At 40.6% G+C, this 21,819-nt stretch overlaps 1 protein-coding gene across 6 annotated transcripts in view; it reads left to right on the forward strand.

Moving 5' to 3' along the window:
• baiap2b (BAR/IMD domain containing adaptor protein 2b) overlaps window positions 1–21,819 on the forward strand; it is a 68,686-nt gene that overhangs the window by 38,076 nt on the left and 8,791 nt on the right. For all 6 annotated transcript variants that reach the window (XM_035664906.1, XM_035664887.1, XM_035664920.1 and 3 more), the window contains 8 exons: window positions 2,693–2,830; window positions 13,951–14,103; window positions 16,771–17,007; window positions 18,021–18,225; window positions 19,133–19,334; window positions 19,642–19,722; window positions 20,053–20,218; window positions 21,322–21,359. In XM_035664906.1, the coding sequence (XP_035520799.1) occupies window positions 2,693–2,830; window positions 13,951–14,103; window positions 16,771–17,007; window positions 18,021–18,225; window positions 19,133–19,334; window positions 19,642–19,722; window positions 20,053–20,218; window positions 21,322–21,359 (1,220 nt within the window). The remainder of the gene's footprint in view (window positions 1–2,692; window positions 2,831–13,950; window positions 14,104–16,770; window positions 17,008–18,020; window positions 18,226–19,132; window positions 19,335–19,641; window positions 19,723–20,052; window positions 20,219–21,321; window positions 21,360–21,819) is intronic.

A 21,819-nucleotide genomic window follows, 5' to 3' on the forward strand; every position in this document is an offset into this window, starting at 1 on the left:
TTTTAGCTCATTGATTTGGTTTTACACCACATATACTGTTTGGTTCGGTCTCAGCACTCTCATCAACCTCATTTCCAGCAACAGCAGGCAGCCATTTCAGCAAACAAGCTCTGATAAACCCTCTATTTACTGCACGCCCAGTACCAAACAACAGGCAGTCAGAGTTAAGGGACTAGCTGAAGTAGGAGAAACCCAAAATAGAAAACAAAATAGACATTTTTTTTAGAAATTTGTCGAGACCAAATCAGACAATTATTGGATGTAAAGTGTTGTGTGTTGTGTGTCTGTCAGTTCATGGTGGAGTTCTTGGGGATGCAGACATACAATATGCCAATATTTCATTTTGGCCGATGTCGACACATGCACATATTTTCTTCCATCTAATTGCAGAGAATGTCAAGTCTCTCCTGTAGTGGAATTAACATATTATTATTATGCCTGCTCTTGTTGTAATGGCCCACTGGCAGATGCAGACACAAAATACATTGCTTTTCAAAATGTACACATTCACTGGACAGAATAAGACTGATAAACTGGGCAGAATAAGACAACTACAGGTTTCTTTCATCATAATGATCAGGATGACGGCTCTTAAGAGGGGCAGTTAAATTTGTAGTGTCGAAAGGTTTTAGCTCCTTCTTGCATGACCAACGCTGAGCAATCATTGCAAATAGTAACTTTGCTATCCATTTCGGACACTTCAAATAACCGTCACGCTGCTGACATACTCACAGTGCTTGTGCATAATAAAAGTGGGATCTTATTGGACTGGCGAATTGGCAGAAATGTTTATCTTCAACTACATTGAACAATAAAAGCTAACAGAACAGATGCTAGCCTGGACCTGGACTTCAGTTATCTATAATATGTTTAATATCTAACTCTCATTGTTGCTCAGCAATTTTTCTCATGAATGTTCCACCTTTATACTGTGGTGAGGCTGGAAGTGATTTCATTATATTTTTTTAGGCCCCACTTCATCCTTACCATAAAGAAGAAAAACTACAAATCCAACTTAAAGTATTAATTGACTGACCTGTTTTTTTAAAGAATATTCACACGGCATCATATTCTGATTCATTATGTAACAGCGTACGTGACCCACCGTGTGCTTGAATGAAACACCACTTTTAACTCTGGTCCACATCAGTTAGGTCTCTCCAGTGAGTGAGGTTATGGGGAATACAGTATGAACCATGTTCTCATAAAATCGTTGGCCAGAGACAAAATGCACACTCTCTCTTTAATTTCCCACCGGCTTTCATCCAAACCACTGCAGCAAGTTACATAAATTACTTCCCACTCTGCCCTGTGAATTATGACTCATTCTGTGAAAATGAGTTGTTTTGGAAAAAAAAAAAAAAATCATTTACGATGATCAGTAGTTTAGAATCTCTTCCAAAAACATTTCATCCGTTGAGACAGGGGATGTACCAGGCTTTTCGATGAATGTCATTCTGATCATTACAGTCAGAAATTCTGATGTATTCGAATGCAAATCAGCTATAGAGCCACTTAATGACCTCATGTTTTATATTTGATTTGTATATTTCTTTACGTTGTATTTGCCACATATTCTATATAGTACATCCACTGGCAGCACTCAGCCTGGGGACATATGCATGGTGTACCCTGGCACTTGTCCAGTGCATGCTGGGATAGGCTCCAGCCCCTGTGACCATGCACAGAAAAAGCAGAAATAGGGTACATTTAAATCTGCAATAAGTGATTTGTTGACATATGACCATTTAAGTTGATATTGCAGTTGCTTATTTTTACATCCAGCTGATTATAATTCCTTTGTACTCTTGTTTAGCTCTCTTTTTGGTCTCTACCAACTCCTGAAGGAAATTATTGACTCTACTCTTACCTGCTAAATGCTCCACTATGTTCACCAGCTAACCTTGTCTGTCTGGTGTTGGCCAGGAAGAGGTCCAGTGGGTTTTTAGAGCTTTTTCGCTATAAAAACACATCATATTATACAGTACATCAGTTAGTGAACCAGAACAGTAAATTTATTTAATAATTTATACACAGCTAAACGATGAGTTGTAACTATGTAAAGCAGAGCAGAGCAATCCTGTTTACATTGTCATGTTAAGGATTTACTCCCTAATTTTGATATATTAATACATATATGAATTTTTGGGCACACACCAAATTTGGGGATTTAAATAACAGACAATCCCCAATAATTTGGGCCCACTACCATTTTTGGGGATTTGATGGCATTTCACCTGATTTAACAAATATTACACTTGCTATGAGAAATAAACCAGATTTTAAGATTTTAGGTCACTGTACATGGCATCCAATGAATTTTATCTGGGCTCTGCCAAATCCAAAGTATAAAACTGTTATTGGTAGAGCCCCAACAATTAATCAGAGGCACTGTAAACAAATTTTGCCCAGGGCTTGGGCCAGCCCTAGTATAGTATCGCTTGCTCTAGATAGAGAGGACAGACAAAAGAAGAAATAGCTGAAAAGGAGGAGGAGAAATAACCAATACATCACGATCCCAGAGTACCATCCTCCCTCACTTCTCCACTCCCCATTCTTCACAGTAATACAGAAGCTGACTACTTGTCACGGCAGTTTGGAATGAATGTATGTCAGTGTAAAATATCTTCTGTGGAGGCTAACACATGTGAGCAATCCCGTGCCCCTGCTGACTTTGTGCTGCCCCCCTCAGGCTGCGCTGAAGAAGTACCAGATGGAGCACAAGAGCAAAGGGGAGAGTTTGGAGAAATGCCAGGCAGAGCTGAAGAAACTGCGCAGGAAGAGCCAGGGCAGCAAGCACCCCTCCAAATATGGAGACAAGGAGATGCAGGTCAGTCTGTCTGTGTGTGTGAGTGTGGATGCGTCACACAGTTCATGAAACTAAATGTGTCTTTTGCAGGAGGCTGAAGTGTCAGATGTTTTGAGTAATGCAAACTATAGTTTCTGGTGCTTGTGAAGCTTTTTCTATGGATCAATGAGGAATCAAACAGATGTCCTGGCTGTGTGGCTCATTGAGGATCCTTGTGGCCAGCTGGAAGACCAATGTATAAAACGCATGACAACATGGTTACAACAGCCAGTGCCAAGAAAATATGACCCTATTGGCTTCAACCCAGTATGTGGCGCAGACAACCTGCCAGTCAGCCTCAAGAGAAGACATTGGCTTCTCATAATATACTTTCAGCAAAGTCAGAATTAGAATCACCAACGCAGACTTTCAGTGAACTCCTGCTGACTCTTCAGTGTGCCACAGACTCTACTTCTCGTAGTGTTGGCTCTCAAATGCTTCTCCCTCCTCATGATAGGATTTGAGCTTCAGTGCGCCTGGTAATCCGTGACTGCTGCCGGTGCTGATGGGATATGGCATGCTGAGCTGAATGGGATGGGCCCCCCGACTGGGCACACGCAGTTTGGGTGCCAGTCTGAAAGGCTCTTCACAGTGAGAGGAATCGAGATAGCAAAGGTTACAACTGAACCCACTGTGTCACACACTTTTTTGGGGGGAAATGCAGCATTATAGTGAAATTCAAATGTTCCCCATTTTCTGGGGACCACCTGGAACACCCTGAAGGACCACTGGAGGTCCCTTGACCCCAGGTTGAGAAACACTGGTATAGGGACAACTTTTTTGGGGTACAAGTGGCATTTTTCAGCGTGTGGCCCTCATCAAGGTCATCAAACAACACAAAGTATATTATCAAGAATTATTAAATGACCACAACTAATCACAATTGAATTACTAGAGTATTTACAAATAAATCTATGGGTTAAGGGTTAGGGTTTTAGATCTAACAAATTGCTGAAATGGTCAGGTGACGGATGTTACTAAATTTGGATTGCTTTATAAAGGAAATACTTCTAAAAATGTATTCTGTAGAACCAAAGAAGACAACAAAAGGATACAAGAAGATATTTTAACAGAGTTACAGGGTTAGAGTAAATGTAATGAAACTTGGATCAAACATTGCCAAAGTTGCTCCGATAACATCAGTTTCATTAGTTGCTGCACTTTGTCAGTATTACATAATATTTGTTTATGATATCTAGGGCAGGTGGCTGGGTTGAGCTGCTTGAGCGGAGGCGTTAGGAGACGGTGCTTTGCCCCTGTCTGTAGGTGTTGTGGTGACACATGGTGGGCGTGCCCTCTTACACAACCTGCACAGGAGATGCTGCAGCTGTGATGTGCCGTCTGTCCAATCAGCTGCTGCTCAGCACAGTGAGAGGCTGAGAGACATGGGGGACAAAGGAGAGGGTGGGGAGTTTTGTGTGTTTAAATCTTTATGGTGTGTGTTGGTGTGGGTTTTTTTAATTTTTTTTTTTAGGTGCATATGTAGGTGTGTTTGATCACTTATAAGGTGACAGTAATGAGCTTTAATCTGGATATGAGGAAAGATATTCAGTATGTCCACAGCTGAACAGTCCACCTGTTCAAATGTCACACACACAAATTCTTCTCCTCTTCAGCATGTATGGGCCGGCAGGATGAATACGCTGGCTATCTGCTGTGGCTGATGGACTTCTTTTGTTATATTTCTGCCCGGTCAGCACTTGAACTGTCAAATGTGATGCAAATAATTAAACTCACAATGGAACAGGGGGGAAAAGGGGGCTTCATCCACTGACAGCCTGTCTGAACAATGTTGTACGCAGCAAAAAATGTACTCACCTGCAGCTCTTTTCAGCAGACGACATATGGGAATGCAGTACATTATGTTTAAAAAGTTTGTAATCCAGAAATAAACTGCAGTTCATTATTATTATTATCAACTGTTGAAGCGGTTGAAGGGGTGACAGTGGCAAACAGGACATTTTGTCCCTATCGTCCAATCCTCGAAAATAACTTGTTATTGTGTCAGTGGATACACCTGGATTCATGTTTAGATTACTAATGCTTTTTAGCCATTTTAGCTAAATGTGACAGTTAATTTGTGGAGGGTATGACATGTTACAACGGTCCACGTCTAATTCGAACCAGGGACAAATCAGTTACGCACTATGCATTTTAGACTACTAGTGCTTCAGGAGCTTCCCAAACCAGGGTGTGTTTGAGAAGTAATAAATGTCTGCTGTTACTTTGTAATCTATGTGACATTCAGTATTATATTCACAAACTGGCAAACTGCATTCGACATACTATGTATTGGGACATGCTAAATATTTTTTCTGGCTTACTTAATACTATGGTAGTATGAGTATTGGAATGCACCCCGTATGTTTGAACTCGTCATGGCAGTGCAGAGAAAACATGGAGTCAGAGGTTAAGGGCTAATTGTGCAGCACTTCCAGAGGCTGAAGCAGTCGCCCCACACGGCTCTGTAGGTAATTATTGTGTAATTGTTAGTGTTGCTTCAATGGATGGCTGGTGGAGCGTGAAAGGGGACGTTTTTTACAGAAATCGATACATGGAGCTATGAGTAACAGCAGCACAGGAACATTCGGCCCCAAAAGTCCTGCATTTCCTCTGGGCTTTAATGGCTTATTGGATGTGAAAGACCCAGTCTCAAGTGAGACGCCAGGCCTTTCCCTCTCCACCTCTTGTTTAATTTCTTGAGACGGACTGAATGTCTAGAATTGAACATTTAATTGATTTTAATTTAAACGTTTACATTAATAGTGAGTTCATGTGTGTGTTTATTACCTCTTTTTTTAATTTGTGTTTGCTCGTTAGTACAGCATCTCAATGTCTTGTTTACATGTTTCAGTGAAATCTGGTAAAGTTCAGCCATGGGCCAACGTCCAAGGGATTCATTATTGGTTCAGATCCAAGAATATTTAAAAAGTTATTAAGAAATATGTAAAAATATTCGTGCAAGTATTTTGAGGCAGAACATGATCCAGAAAAAAAAAAAAGTTGCATTTTGCGTTTCCAGGGAGCCACAGTTACTATCTAACCTTTAACAATCAAAATAATACTTGATTGTGTGTGTGTGTGTGTGAGTGTGTGAGTGTGAGTGTGAGTGAGAGTGTCCTGAGAAGCATGTGGATCTACTGAGGGGGTGTTTAGGTAGCCAGATTCTTGCTGTGCGTCATATGGGCCCTCATGGGAACCAGGTCTTGGCAGGAACAGGAGACACCAGTGGCCTGCACTGTGAAGCTCACAGCCAAAGATAAAAGGACAGATTTGCCTTTTTGAACATACAATATGGCACGTATATTTGTCTGGGTACTAATGGCAGACAGCAGGTTTGTTTGTGGAAAGCCTGAAAGCCTTTGTGGATGTGTTTTGGTTCACTTGCTTTTACAAAACGAGGCCGTACAGTATACTCTAATAAAACGTCCTGCTCCTTTCATGCATCCCTCCACTGTCCAACTTTTAATTAAGTCACCCAACAGCTTCCTGGTGCCTTTTTGGAGCAGCAAGAAAAGGGTTAAAAACACCACAGATTAAAGTATTTGCCGTTTACTGCTTCTCATGATTGATGTTAATATTGAAACTATAGGCGATGGGAAGTCACCCGTCTACAGTGTCCCTCAGGGGCCATAAAGCACTGAGCTGCTGTCTGAGCACAATATACAGTGTGTTAAATCTCCTGCTGCATTTGTTACTGAAGCATGATTGGTGGAAAAGGGTAGTTTGTGGCTTAGATGATGCTAATGTAAAATAAATCACTCCGTCCTTCCCACTTCCACTCACTGCATCATGTCCTGCAGATTTATTTTATTATTTCATGTATTTTTAAGACTTTGTCTCTAATCTTTGTGTTTGTCTGGATCATTTACCTCTTTAGGCCTCTACAAACTATTCAGTCACTGCTCACAGCTCACAGACATGCAACCTGTAGGTAGATATTGCATCATATTAAGGGGTGACAAGCAGAAATTGGATGGTAACCACCAGGCTAAGCCATTTATCAAGCTCAAATTGCCAAAAAATGTTCTGGTTCCAGTTTTTTAAAATGTGAGGATTTTCTGTTTTTTTTCTGTTTTATATAATTGTAAATGGAATATCTTTAGTTTTTGGGCTGTCAGTTAGACAAAAACGAGCCACTCAAGCAACCAAGACATCACTTTTTCTCTGTCCACTGACACTTTATAGACAGAACGGTTGTTTGTTAAACAGTATATAATGAAGATGAATGAATATTGAAAGTAACCCCTAGTTGCAGCCCTGATTATGATTCATGCCTGTGGTGCTTGAACTGAAAAAGTCAGGTGAAGTGGTAGTAGTAGAAGAGGAAGCATTAGATCAGGATTCAGAGGGTTCAAGTAGCAGGAAACTATTTTTGTTTCGGTTGTGCTTTGTTATGTTACAGTAGAAGACAGTGAGATCTCCCTCTGTGTCTGGATCTCATTTGTTTCACCGTCTCCATCTTTAGGAGATATTTTTTCATGGGAAGCAACATTGCAGCTGATTAATTGCATCTTCCATTGTTCCCAACATGTGAGTGTAGAATAGTAACACCAATCAGACACACAATTATCAGCCCATCATGAGTAGAAAGCCATGATGGCTGACGAGAATGTGGGAATTTCCTGTTTTGTGTGAAACATATGTGAATGTCGTGTGAAAACACTTTCCACCTGTTTTTTTTCTGTTTCTGACACGTTTTTAATGGGATGAGATCAGAGGAGATGGTAGCACGTCATGAGATGAGATGTGTCTTTGTGTACCAAAGAGAACAATAAGGAGGGCTAGAAAGGAGGGATGAGATGAGGAATGCACTGCAGTGAATTACTGAAAACAGGAAGTGAGCTTGTACCCAGCTTAGCCATGCGTCGTGATTTTCCCATCATTTGTGTTCTCATATTAACTGTAAACGCACATAAAATACATTTCTATCTGAAATGATCTGCTGCTCCTTAGTTTTATGCAGATGTTATCAAATGAGTTTATGGGTGAAGAGGAGCTTAGGTTGTGTGTCACACAGTGTCATTTGTTTTTACATTCATATTCTATTTGACACTTTTGTAGTGATGATTTCAGAGGCACAACATAGAATCTACACCCAGTTTTGTGCTCCAGTTATAACATGGATTTCTGGATGATGGGATCTATAATGTCCGTCAGGCACAAGCATTTCGACAGATATCCCATTAAATAAGAATCGGTCAATGACAATAAAAAACTCCATTGAAGTCCATTCAAAGGCTACTGGCTGCAAATCAAGTTGACCATTAATTCATATTCACAGGACAATGAAACTGCATCAGTCACATATCTACACATCCCTTTGAAGACAATTTCTGAAGTCCAAAATCTTCTTTAGTGTGAGAAAATTTCTTTAGACAGACCTTAAATACTCCTGCGAGTATTAGCAAGAGTAAGCGTCTACAGCCAGGCTGGCGCCTGAGGTTGCAACATGCTAACATACTAATGATGACAGTGATACAACATGTTGATGTTAAGCAAGTTTAATGTTTACCTCGTGTTCATCTTAGTTTAGCGTGTTAGCATACTAATTTTTAAAATGTGCTAATTAGCGCTAAATAAATGGGGACCTCATTATGGCTCCAGAAAATGTGTTCTTAATGGCAATTCATCTTCTAGTTGAGATCACTCTTGAACCAAATGTTGGACAGACATACTGACAGATGTTGCCATCCCCTAAAGCCAGAAGTTGTTTCCAGATGAGCCCTGACAGACACAGGTCTGCCTCGCGTAGAAAGAAAATCAGTTTTAATTTCGAACACATTAAAACTTCCAGTCCATAGAGATATCTGACTGCAGCTGAGATGACTCAAAAAGGTGCTTACTGTATGTAGAAATGATGACTGGCATCAGACCAGAAACACCAAAATCAATTCTGTCCCGAGATTCATTTTTTAGAGCTGACAGGGTGCTTCGGAGCCAGTTAGCACAATTGTCTGTTATTACTTTCAGCCTTTTGGCAGTTTTTGTTTGTCAGGTTGAGCTGAGGAAAATCCAACAAGTCCAAATTCATTCAGCAGTGCAGGTTATATTGCTCCGCTTCCAACATCTATGAAAAAACCTATCTACCGTCACACACTGTTGAGGCTGTTTAATTTAAAGAAAACTTTTTACGTCATACTACAATCAGTTAGTTACAGTCCTGGTTAGAGATGTTTCGTACTCAGCAGAGGCCCTGCAGCCAGTGTTTTTGCACCAATGATTCAGACCATCTTTAGTGTAAAATAAGTCAATAAATACTGGACACACGAACACGCACTCGCACTCGCAGATGCACAGGACACGTCTTATATGCTGATTGTGCTCGCTGTCAGCAGAAACCAGGAGCAGCTTTTGGCCAGATTTATATTTTGTGTAAAGAGGGAGCTTCAGGCGAGGAGCGGCTGATTGGCAGTGGCATGAAAGGCCAGTTGGAATCTAATTAGACCTCCGTATCTGAGAGCGATCACAACATGCGTACACCGCATGAAGCAGCCCTGATGTATTAAAACTACTTAAATAATGGAACTCGGCTGTGGTGTATAAATGTACTTTAATGTATATCAAAGTAGTGGCATTCTCCCGGGTTTGTTATAAAACTGTGCCGTGCTGATGCTTATAGCACTCAAACATCTCGTGCTATATACAGAACGTTCAGATTTTCTTGCTTTTAAAATATCAGAACTAAGCAACCAAATTAAACAGGATTCATGGCCGGATTTATGACAGGTAATAAGATATATACTGTATGATAGACTTTGCCGGATTAACCTGTTTCTTGAGTTTTTGACTCCCATTCTTCTCACTGTCTGTACCTGTCTGTGAACTACCACCTTTAGGTATCAAGTACAGGGCACATAGAAGATTACACATAGTAGGTGGAAATTTGAACAATCACAAAAAAAATCTAGAAAAGATCCCTCTGAGACAGGGCATCAGGATTACGTAATAACTCCATAATTAAGTACAACAATAAGAATTTCCCACTTGCTTGGGTCAAGTAAAATGCCAAATTAAGCTAGTAAATCTAACAACTTACTTGCCCACTCGGACACGTGGTAACAAAAAATTATAGCTTTTTCTGAAGCTTATGATGGAAGTAGCTAAGGAGTGAGGCATGTCGCTTCCTTCTAACCTCTGTTGCACAATCTCAATAGGGCAAAATGGTGCCAAGTAAAGAGAAAGTTTATGGTGTATAATACTATAAGAGGAAATATTACACTATAATTCACAGTATTAAACTATTTTAAAAATAACACATTTTTCAAAGAGAGCAACTATTTTTTTGTCTGGGTGTGTAACCTTATATTCTGCCTTTACTTTCCTCTTTGTAAACAGTAAAACACTTTATCTACGTGATTTCAGACTTTACGCTCAGGTTGAATGAAACAGGTTTTACAGCTTCTGCTTTCTAGTTGTTTCCCTATATGTGTGTGTTTCCTTGTCAGGTGTTTTGTTTGCTTGTCAGAGCTCACAGGGCATTCCGGAAAGGTCGTAAAGTCATGAGGAATTTAGTAATCAAGTAAACAAAGCACACACATGAACTCCAGGGTAAACCACCTATTAACTTCCTCCTTATGACTCTTTTTGTGATTTGCTGTTACTCTGAGAATCTGTAAAACTCCACACAATCTGAATCCTCTGGCAGTTTTTTACCACCCTCATCTCTCAGCCTGTCAGTCACTCTCTGCTGATTGACAGCCCCCTTGCAGCCGCCCTGACCTCTGCCTGTGGGTCTAAGTCTAATCAACATGGTCGCTTGCTGTGTGTTTTTTGTAGGCTACCTGAAAACCTCTCCGCCTCCGCCGTTTGTATGATTCATAAGTGGCCTTCATCTTCCTCTGCTATACTGCCACTTTGGCTTGTCACCATTTGATGCTCACTGTGGGTGATCAGTGCATGTTCAGCCATTGTGCGCCCACACGAAGGACCTTGTTCAGCTCTTAGAAATTGTTCTTTTCCTGACAAATGATCATATTCATGTAGATGATTTTGGTTCTTCCGGTTGCATTATAATTTGATGCTCCTACCTGAAACCTGTAAGGGTCAAACACTCGAGCATGAGAGACAACAGAACATTTGAGGTGACACTGTGGCTTCTCCATGTGGCACATCAGTATATCAACAGTGTTTCCCACCAGTGAAACCTACTTGTTGTGAAAGAAACAATACACTACGGAGGAGAACACAAGGAAATAATATGAATATTATGCCCCAAATCATGGATCAAAACGGAAAACTAAAACTTTCCCCAGAAACATGTACGAATACTCCACTGATTAATTACAGTGATACAATAAAACATGAATTAACTATAGTCCTCCAATTAAAGATCATCCAAGGAAACAACTACCATTATATGTTATTTTCGTACATATTTTCCTCTTTAAATACATTGTCATATAATTTTTATATATTCAACTGTTTGTACCTCTTATAAGCAAAAGTTCCGTCTGAAAATGTGAATACATTCTTGTGAAAACATATAAAGACTTTGATTTGATTATTGATGTCTATATTGGTTAGCCAATATTATCGGATGATATTGGCCTGTCACAGAAATATTGGTATCGTCATATATGTTATTTTACAATTCTGTGCAAGCAGTATAGAGTAAGAGAGAAGCAGCAGCTTAATGTCAACTGGAATTGGACAATGTTATTTAACATGTTAAAGAATATTTAACTTTATTATTAACATGATTTGTTGATTAAATCAGCCCTCTCAGTACCTTTGCAAAGTTATTTTGGTGCAAAATTTGTGCACAATCCACATAGAAGCCCTATTTTCATTCCAAATTCCCCATACCTCAATAATTCACTATATGGGCCACTATATTGTTTGTCCCTTTAACTTGGTATCGGAATCAATCTCAGAAATCCCATATTGTTTCATGCTTTACTAAACTGTGAAAGACCTCTCCTCACTGATACAACACAGGAGTAAATTAGCACAGCTTTCAGTAATTGAAGCATCAGAAAGAAAGGTTTGTCATAACATAAAATAATTCAGGTGTCATTCACTTATTCATTTGTCTAATTTAGATTTTCATATTTTATTATTCCTGAGTGAACTATCAACTATGTCACATGGAAATCAGAACTTTTCATGACTCTGCTTCACCTTGTATTTAATACTGAAGAGGCTCTATATTTTTTTCCCCTTTCATTTTTTCTCACCTTTCATTTTTTCACTCTCTGTAATCAGTCTGTATAGACAGTGGAAACAATGAGATTAATTGCTGGGTGTCTGCAGCCACTGTCTCATCTTCCCTGTCAATCCCCGGCTATTAGGGTCATTACAGAGACGCAAATAACAGACGATCAGTGGAAGGATATCGTTCCCCTGAAAACCACTGAACATCTCACTCTGCCTTAAGTGGCTGTGGACAGTGAGCGTGTGATACAGACTGAGGGGGAGGTGAAGTAGTTAGAAAGTGTATGCAATGTCTTTTCTCCAGACAGAATTTACACAGAACCAGAAAATTTTTCTTTAGGCGTCCTTAAACTAAAGTGAAACCTCTTTTCATCTTATTGTACTTGGATTTTATAAAAGAGCTGTTGTGCTTCATAAATACAAACAATAATAGTATCTTAACAAATACTAAATAACTCTTTCCTTTACAGACACTAAAAATTGCCCCCCAAAAACCCAAACTTTCTTGCTGATTTACTATGAATTTCCCAGGAAATATTAATGTCAGTATAACATGAGGAAACTGAGTTTAGTTTGGCTTGCAAATATTTAAAGAGCAACACTGTGTGTAAACAGATCAAATACAGTAGTTAGGATTTGGTTAACAAATTAACATGTGATTAAACCCTCTTTTTATCTGGATGAAAAAGCTCACTATAAATCTCTATTTTATTATTATAGTGTATTATTAACTCCTAAAAGAGGAAGTGAAGCCGGCTCTGCACCGAGTGAATAATATTATCAGGGTCTCCTCAGAGAACTGAACATCTCACCCTGGCTCGGTTAATGCTATTCTCTATGCATTATGTTACATAAGATCAAGATTATACGCTCTTTGAAACTGTGATATTTTCGTGTCCCCACATCTATATTCATAGATGATCTTTTAATTAAATCTCTAAGCCTGTACAGCACCATGTTCACATTTGAATTAACACACTTACTGTACGGAGGATGTCCTGTCACCAAGTTGCTTCTCTGAAACTCTTTGTCCATCCACCACAGTATGAATATATATAAGTATCTTCCTGTACTTGTAATACAGGTTCTCTTTGTACAATATGTGTTCATGAAATGTACTGTACATAGTTAAATGGTGTCTCTCATCACGTATGACAGTGCGTAGGCTGCTTACTTTCTCAGCAAACAACCGAGCAACTGACATTAACACCTCATACTGGAGCTCCACGCTGTCTGGCACTTGGAGAATGCAGTTTCACATTATTCGACACCATGGGAATCTTCAAATGCTTTCAGTTACATGAGAATTACCTGAGAATTGTTTGGCATAGAGGAGATGTCCTGTAACTCTAAAACAAGCACTAGTAGGACTCAGTGGGCTGAAGGAGTAGAGGGTGAATGGGTTTAAAAGCCACAAACAGCCAAAGGGTGAGCGAGTTTGTGTTTGAAAGCCGGGTGCTCTAGTTCAGCTAATCTACAGGAAATAGAGAACAGCAGTCGCCATTATCACATAACGGACACGTGTATGATTAGACAGTCTGTGGAGCTTGACTTCTTTTGTTCCTTATTCATGGTTTTCATGTCTAATGTGCTGTGACATTTTCTAAATGCACAGCAATTTCATTTTCAAAGCGGTACATGAAAGCACACTTTATCTGCTTTTTATATGCCATGGTTGTGACGTACAATGTCTGAATTAGTTAAGTACAGTCATTTTTAATGCTTTGAGAACCACAAACAAATTCCATTCTCCTTAATTCAAATTAGATCCCTTTGACATCATTTTGGCTCCTTAATGCTCAGGGTAGAAGTTGCCCTTAAACTCCAGTTTGTCGCAACCTACTCTTAAACCTTTAACCCAATCAGAAAAGTGAGCTAATGTCCTAACAAGGACATGCCTCCATGATGTTTTTTTTGAGCCATCCTTTTCTCATTCCTCTCTCCAGTATGTAGAGGCCATCAGCAATAAACAGGGCGAGCTGGACAACTACATCGCCGAGGGCTACAAGAACGCTCTGTCCGAGGAGAGGAGGAGGTACTGCTTCCTGGTGGACCGTCAGTGTGCTGTAGCCAAGAACAGCAGTGTCTACCACAACAAGGTGAGAAGGAACGGCTCCAGCCAGTCACATTCCCCTACTTGGTGATTTCATGGCAAGACGGCAGTACACAGTGCTAATTTCCACATCAAAATATGTCTCCACTAAGATGGCATGTTTTTTTAGATGGTCTATATAACCATTGTTTCAACAGCATCCCATTTATATATTTCACTCTGTAGGTTTAAACCGAGTCATCAAGGTAGCTTTTAGCCTTGATGATGATAAATAGATAAGACAAGCAAAACATGCAAGCTAATTGTAAATAGTAATATGTATTGTAAACTGGCTAAAAGACATTAGCAGTGAAATCAGAAAATATACAAATGTACATCAAACACATCTCACACATTCAAAACTGCTACACACGCAGTATGTTCCCATCTTTCTTTCCTAAACTCCATTATGTTCTGCATTTATTTATTCAGGAAAAAGTTTTCTGCTATTGTGACTTTGCAGCCAGGAGATCACTTATCAGGAGTCAGGAGTTTAATATCATTCAAGAAATTATTAAGGAAAGCATGTACCTCCCACCCACATCTCATCCACCCACCCACATCTCATCCCTTCACACCGGGGAAATATGAAGTGGTAAAGTGAAGTGAGAGAGATGGAGAAGTGGAGGGTGAGTGGGTGAGGAGGAGGGTGAAGTAGGGAGGCAGCAGGAGAGAGAATGACCTACTTCTGCAAGAACACTTGGTTCAGACTCACTGTGTGTGGGTGTGAAAGTGTCTGAATGAGTGATTGATAGACAGAGGGAGGAAGCGCAGAACACAAACTGCTGATGTGATGATGCATAAACGGCAGAAAAAGAATTATTTAGCCTCAAACCAAGTTGCAAAGTGCATTTGAATCTTGAATATATTAGCAAATAAACGTATTAGTCCAACGACAAGAAATGTACTTGTTTCATCATCATTCATCGTTTTCAGTTTTTTCAAGCAAAAGTGCCAAACCTTCTATTCTCCAGCTTCTTCATTATGAAAATGTTATGCTTTTCCTTGTCAAATATGATAACTTGATTGTCTTCAAGGTTGCATGGTTGGTTAAATAAAACAAGCACTTGGGCTGAGGGAAATTATAATATAGGAGTTGGGTTTTTTTTGTATTTGATGACATTTTATAGAAAAATCCATCAATCAGATCATTGAGAAAATGATCAATTTGAAGTAGCTTTAAGGATTGCGAATGTATTGAGCATTATTTTATGAACATTATATAATATAATTATGTTCTGCATAATCCACGAGCATTATTTTAGATATTAGAAAATAAAAAAACTTCTTTTAATGAATAAAAACTCTTCATTACTGATAATTGATGCTATCTACCCTAACCTCTTTAGCAGCCGCAAATTTGAGCAAATTCTCACACACATAGCTGCCAGTAGTTCCTTTATAGGATACTGATTGGTCCAAAACTCTGTGGTTCTCATGATTTTGTGATCTTGCAAGTAAAGCTCTCTAACAAGGTTACTCTTTACTCACTGGCTACATTTACAAATTGGCAAATCTCCCACAAACTCAGTTTCTGGAAGAGAGTGGTCCTCCTGTGCTGGGGTAGGTGAGCTGGAAGGCAAGATTGAAGAAAAAAGAGCCACCGTCTGCTAGTCGATTTTATCAGCACACTGGTAAAAGCACTGATCCACCTACGCTCTACCATAGCTATTTGAAAAGGCTAACTGAGGTCGTAGTGACTCATCATTTCTACCAGCAGCAAGAAAGACTTTGCTGCATACACATAGAAATGCATAGATGATATCCCATTCATCCCAATCCCATTAATCTAGCCTCTTGTAAAGGTAAATGACCACAAGAAGTAAAACTTTTACTGTCACAGAGAAATCGAGCAGCTATTTCAGTCTGAGCATGAATTCCCAGTAACATGACGCTCATCCTGTTAGTATGAATTTGTTTATGCTGTACTTTTTATATTTGTATAATGTGTTAATTTATTTGATCATCCCACCCACACCCCAACACCCACATACACTCACCAGGGCCAGACAACCTTGGAAGCAAACTGTGTTTATCCTCCACACAGGCCTGGTGGAGTTAAAACTGTTTGAGCAGCAGATTCTCCTCCATTACCTTTCCAATATTCATGGATTCAGGACTCCCTCATTTATTCACTGACGAAGAATGCAAATCAGAAGTATCTTTATGTAACTGCCCTACTATATAATGTATGGAAGAGATGTAACTGAGCCCTTCAAACACCAGCTGAGAGCTTCTCAAATGAGTGCATTCATAAAGAGGATTCATATCTCTTGTGGCCCCAATCTACTGTGTGTTTGTTCGATCTTTTTCTCCCGTCAGCTAATGAACACTTATGCTTATGTGAATAATGTGATGCCATGTTGATGTCTATAGGGAAATTCCAACCAACATTTACAAAAGAAAGAAACAAGTGATTAATTTGGTGCCAAACTAACGGATTTGTTAGTATTGTGAGATGCAGTCTATTAGCAACGCCACTACCAGTATCGTAAATTCCTTCAATACTATCAGTATGAGTGTCTCTGCACTGTTCCGATACCTCGTAATTTATTAGCCCTGGAAAAAAAAGATTCCCAGGATAGACTCGAACCGTGCTACTCTGACTCTGACAAAGGGTTTAACCTGAGCCTAACTTGTCAGCCTCAACCTCTCTCTTCCTTCTTTCTTCCAGGGGAAGGAGCTCTTATCCCAGAAGATCCCAGTGTGGCAGCAGGCATGTGCCGAGCCCAACAAACTGCCAGATCGTGCCATGTTCCTCGCCCAGCAGATGAGCGGTGCAGCAGGCGTCATGGCTCCCGGTGCTCATCATCCAGGCATGCCCATCTCTGAGCCCATCCCTGGTGCTAAACCCCTGCCGGTGCCTCCAGAACTGGCAGCCCTGAGGGCCAGTGGGGTCATGGGACAGCAGGTCTGTACCTCTACTGCCCTCAAATGTTGTCTGTTCTAAAAGTCCACCTGAGACCTGTGCTCTTTGCAATATTTGAATCCATTTTAGTGAATTGTGTCACTTGGTTTGTGTTGGGTTTGTGGATCTTTATGTTGCGGTAAAATGTCAATCTTTTTATGGAATGCTTTACACATATTTGAACTTTTATCCTTGTGAGGACCCCTCAAAGACATTATGTGTTCCCTAGCCCAAACCCTAGCCTGAACCTGCTTCTAAACTAAACCCCTAAACCTAAAGTGTTAATTCCCAAACAGCCCTGGACCAAGTGATGCCAACATGTCCTCCTTTCTAAAAATGTCTTCACTCTCACGGTGTAAAACTCAAATTGGTCCTCACAGAGATAGAAGCACAAATGCACAGACACACACAAACACAGGTAAGTGCTGTCTAATGAGACCCTTAATAAGGACCTGGAGTGTGTCGAGGGGTGTTGCCCCGGGATGTGGCTGCTGCATCATGGGAGCCCTTAACACATCCTCAGAAAACTCTGGTGAATGCAAATGGTATTGTTAGCGAACCATGCTAATTAGCTTGTTGCACAGAAGAGGCTTAAATTCCTCACGTCCTCAGGCTCTTTCACACCCTGCCCCCCTCCTCCTCCTCCTCCTCCTCCTGTAGGCCTGGGTAATGAAAACAAAAAAAACCATCAAAATTTAAAAGAAAGACTGCGTCAGTTTGGCCCGAGCTTCTAATTAAAAACCGTGGTGCACATTCTGTGGTGTTTTATGTTCCCAGATTAAATACACTTTGAAACTCTTTGCTGTGTCCCAGTAGTTATTCCATATGTTTATCTTTAAACCAACATATACTCAAATGCAGTCTTTTCATTAATCAGCATTTGCTGACCCAGATCCTCTCTGCACCCGTGTTCATTATTATTAATGAGTTACTGGATGTTATATAACAGCTCTGGGTGACGTAAAGAGAGAGTTCGCGTTTTAATTGCCTGTATGCAAATTTCATCATCTCCGCAGAGGCTGATGGGAGGTGTGGAAGGAGGGATGCCGGTGATGAACGGCACAGCCGGTGCTCACGGAGGAGAGGACTACCAGCAGTGGATGGAGGGCAAGGTGGCCCAGGGCAAGGCCTCACCGCAGACCCAGCGTCACGGAGGGGAGGTCTACTCCAACACCCTGCCTGTGCGCAAGGTCGCCCCAGCCAAGAGCAAGACCACACTGAGTAAGGACACATAGTGAGCTCTGAGCTCTTAACTGTGCTCTACATTTATTCACTCTTTCAAGGGATTTGGAAAGATGAAAGTTCGGGGAACATTTAATAAAAGCACCTAATTAGGCAAACGATGTTGATGAAAGAATCTATTAACTGGACACAGAAATGTTATAGTCCTAATTGTATTATTATGTTAACACTGAATGACTGTGTGTAATATGAATGTGGTAGATGTATCACCAGCACTGCTGCACCACAGATCTTTTTAGCTTCTTTTATCCAATTGTTTTGGTCTTCTACGACCATTTACTGTATGGCTCAGACAGCTAAAAAGACAGATATTTTGGTAACATGATCTAAAAGAAGAGTAAATACTTGACTTATCTTCATCAATCGGACAAAAATGTGCTTCCAAATAAATTCTTATATTGTTTTGTGTCTGCTATATGCATAAAAAGACAATCATTTGCCCGCCGTAAAACTTTATGAGCCAGTAGTAAGGGCTCTGGGTTTGTCAGGTTGTTATGGTCGTATTCTTGAAAAGTATTCTTGCAAAGACAAAACCCACCAAAAGAGCTAATGGAAGGCATCTGCCTGGATGTCACACACAACCTGTGCAGATTTAATAAGAAACAGGCCAACGCAAGTGGGAATAGAAAGAGATGTGATATTAAAAATTACAAAGAGAGACTATGAGTAAAAATAGATGTAGGACAGAAAGAGGTTTCACAAAAAAATGTCTCATTTAAAATTGTACAACTAGTAAATGACTGTTGAATGTTTAGTAGAGCGATACATGTTGTAGAAACTTAAGTATTTGGAGGTATAGTAGCTACACAGTGTTTTACACCAGTAAACAGTATTTATTAGAGAAAGGGAGACTGAAAGCTGTTCCTCCTCCCGTTATCTCTACCAGCGGAGACCCGTACACTGCCCCGGTCCAGCTCTATGGCAGCGGGGCTGGAGAAAAATGGTAGAACTCGAGTCCAGGCCATCTTTTCCCACGCAGCCGGCGACAACAGCACCCTGCTCAGCTTCTCTGAGAGCGATGTGATAACCCTGCTGGTCCCAGAGGCCCGTGATGGTTGGCACTACGGAGAGAACGAGAAGACAAGGATGTGAGTGCGACTTATGTGTTCAGAGATGATTCTGACGATTCTTTGTCTGCTTGTGTGATAACTCAACACAGATCAGAACTACTCAACAGATTTTAGTTACATATGGTGGAAAGTAAGGCCACTGGCAGAGGAACCAGTGATTATGGATACTGTGTATAGGATTGTTTTTCACAAAACAGTTAAGTGTAAGTGTCTTTTATGATTAAAATCTCCACCATATTTGGTACTTACAGGTTTTCAATGAACCCAAAAACCCGATTAATTTGTTGTTTGTTGTTAATATCTGGTGCCCCCTCATCTCTTGCAGGCGTGGCTGGTTTCCCTTCTCCTACACCCGGGTGATCTCTGACGGTGATGGCAACTCCATGAGGCAACTTCGAGTACACAAGTATGTTTTAGGATTCTACTTTAGTACGAAAAATAAGTCAATACTATTTATATATGTTTTGCAGCCATATTTCAGATTTTTGTTGTCATTGTTTTGAATATTGACCTCTGATTCTGACAAAACTATTATTTACTAGTTCCTTTTTAATTTATATTGATAATGACATTGATTGGCTCGATTGCTTGTGCATTGTAAAACCTTCCAGTGAAAACTGAGAATTAAATAAGCCATCATGAAAGTAAAAGCAACAGCCTGCTGATGGCTCCCCTGCAGATCTTCCCCACAAACATGTTTACCATTTCCTCATTCCCTGTACACCTGTGTTTCCAGCCTCCATGGGAAGAGCAGCAGCACAGGCAACCTTCTAGAGAGAGAAGACATGGCTCTCTCTGTCCCTGATTACGGCATGCAGTCCCGTATGGCGGCACAGAGCGCTGCTGCGCTGCATGGCAGACAGCAACGCCCCTACAGCGTAGCAGTGCCAGGCTTCTCACAGGTGGGGTGCCTGCAAAACAAGCACACAAACACACACTGGCATCTACCCACACATGAGTTCACACATGACACATGAGCTGAGCCGTCGCACGAAAACTGGCATAGATCTGCGCTTGTATGTCTCAGAAAGTTTGGAGGTAGCTTTTCCCCACGTGCTGCTGACCTGAGATACAGTACAGGAATAGCTTTGCTTTGACAGGCTGTCTCTTCCTTTACCAGCACTCAGAGTTCTCTTGTGCCAAAGCTCGCAGAGAACGCTCTGCTACATTAGCTTATATAAACGCAGGAATCAGCTCTCCTTCGGTTCACACGTCCCTGTTTGCGGAAGGTCGAGTTTAAGATGTGGCACAGCTGAGATTGGAGAAGTCTCCTTCTGCGCCTGGCTGCCTCTGTCTCTGAGGGAAGTTCATCTGACAGGCGTCGGCTGATAACAGAGGGAGCGTTGCCCAGCTGACTGAAAGAAAGAGGAGGCAGCAGTGGTGACACGAGGGAGGGGGGTTCATTTTTCAAACAGAAAGTCAGAAGTAGACTTATGCAACGCTGAATCCTTCTCTATCAGCCCAGCTTCCCACCCACGTCTCACCTGGAACATTACATGGGGGCGATGCTTAATTGCTCAGCAGTCATGTAACAACTTAAACTGTTCTTTCCGCCTCGCCGCATTTAGGGATGGAAACATCTCTGCTGACATTTAAGGGGAGCTGGGTTTTGTTGTCAGGCTTATGTGCACTTGAAAGTGTTGGAAATGCTTCAGTAACCCAGTAAGCACTGATTGAATGATGATGTAGGTCAGATGACATCTGGACATTTGGTTAACCAAGGGCTAAATTTGGTAGACGTTAGTAAAATGCTTTTGAATCCACAGTAAGTATATTTCAACATGTAGTTGACAATGACCTGGAGAGAAGTGTATATTTAGAGGAATGACTTGAGGCTGCTTTGTAGGGTTATTGCTGAGATGCTGCAGTATCTCATCTACCACAGGTCTTTGTTGCCATCTGCTGGCTGTTATGGACATTTTAACCTTCCAGATTCTAGCATCAGTTACAAAAGTATTTATTATGTAAATCGCTCATCATCATCTTATTTTTTGTGTCTTTACAGCAAGGAGTTGAAGAATACGAGCCCCGCTTCCCCACAAGGTAAGAACCATTTGTACCGTTAATACATTTTATCTTGTATTGATACAAAAAAATCTGCTTAAGTTCAGTCAGTTCGAGTAGAATTTAATCAATATTGATGATTATGTGCTTCCACTCTGGTCGAATGCAATTGGAGGGGTTTGTGGGTGGGAAGCCAGTGAGGGATTGGGTCCTTTTTATTGCTGGGCGCTGAAGACGGGGAGAGTTGAGGGATTGGGATATTTTGTGGCAGACCCGCAAACACACAACCAGCAGGACATGCTGCAATTTTGTTTTGTCGTTTTCTTTGTGCTCTTTTACGTATGTTTACATTCTGTTTTCACTTATTTTATAGGATAACATAAGTGATACTATCTTTATACTGCTTATTGGTAGAAGACTGGTTTTGTGTTTGTTCAGCTATGATGTTCAGCTATGAATGTTAAGAGGTCCATCAACCCACACAGGACCATTAGACATA

This window comes from Morone saxatilis, unplaced genomic scaffold (genome assembly GCF_004916995.1).
Source record: "Morone saxatilis isolate NCDOM2014 unplaced genomic scaffold, NCSU_SB_2.0 Contig1, whole genome shotgun sequence".
Classification (NCBI taxonomy): Eukaryota; Metazoa; Chordata; class Actinopteri; family Moronidae; genus Morone; species Morone saxatilis.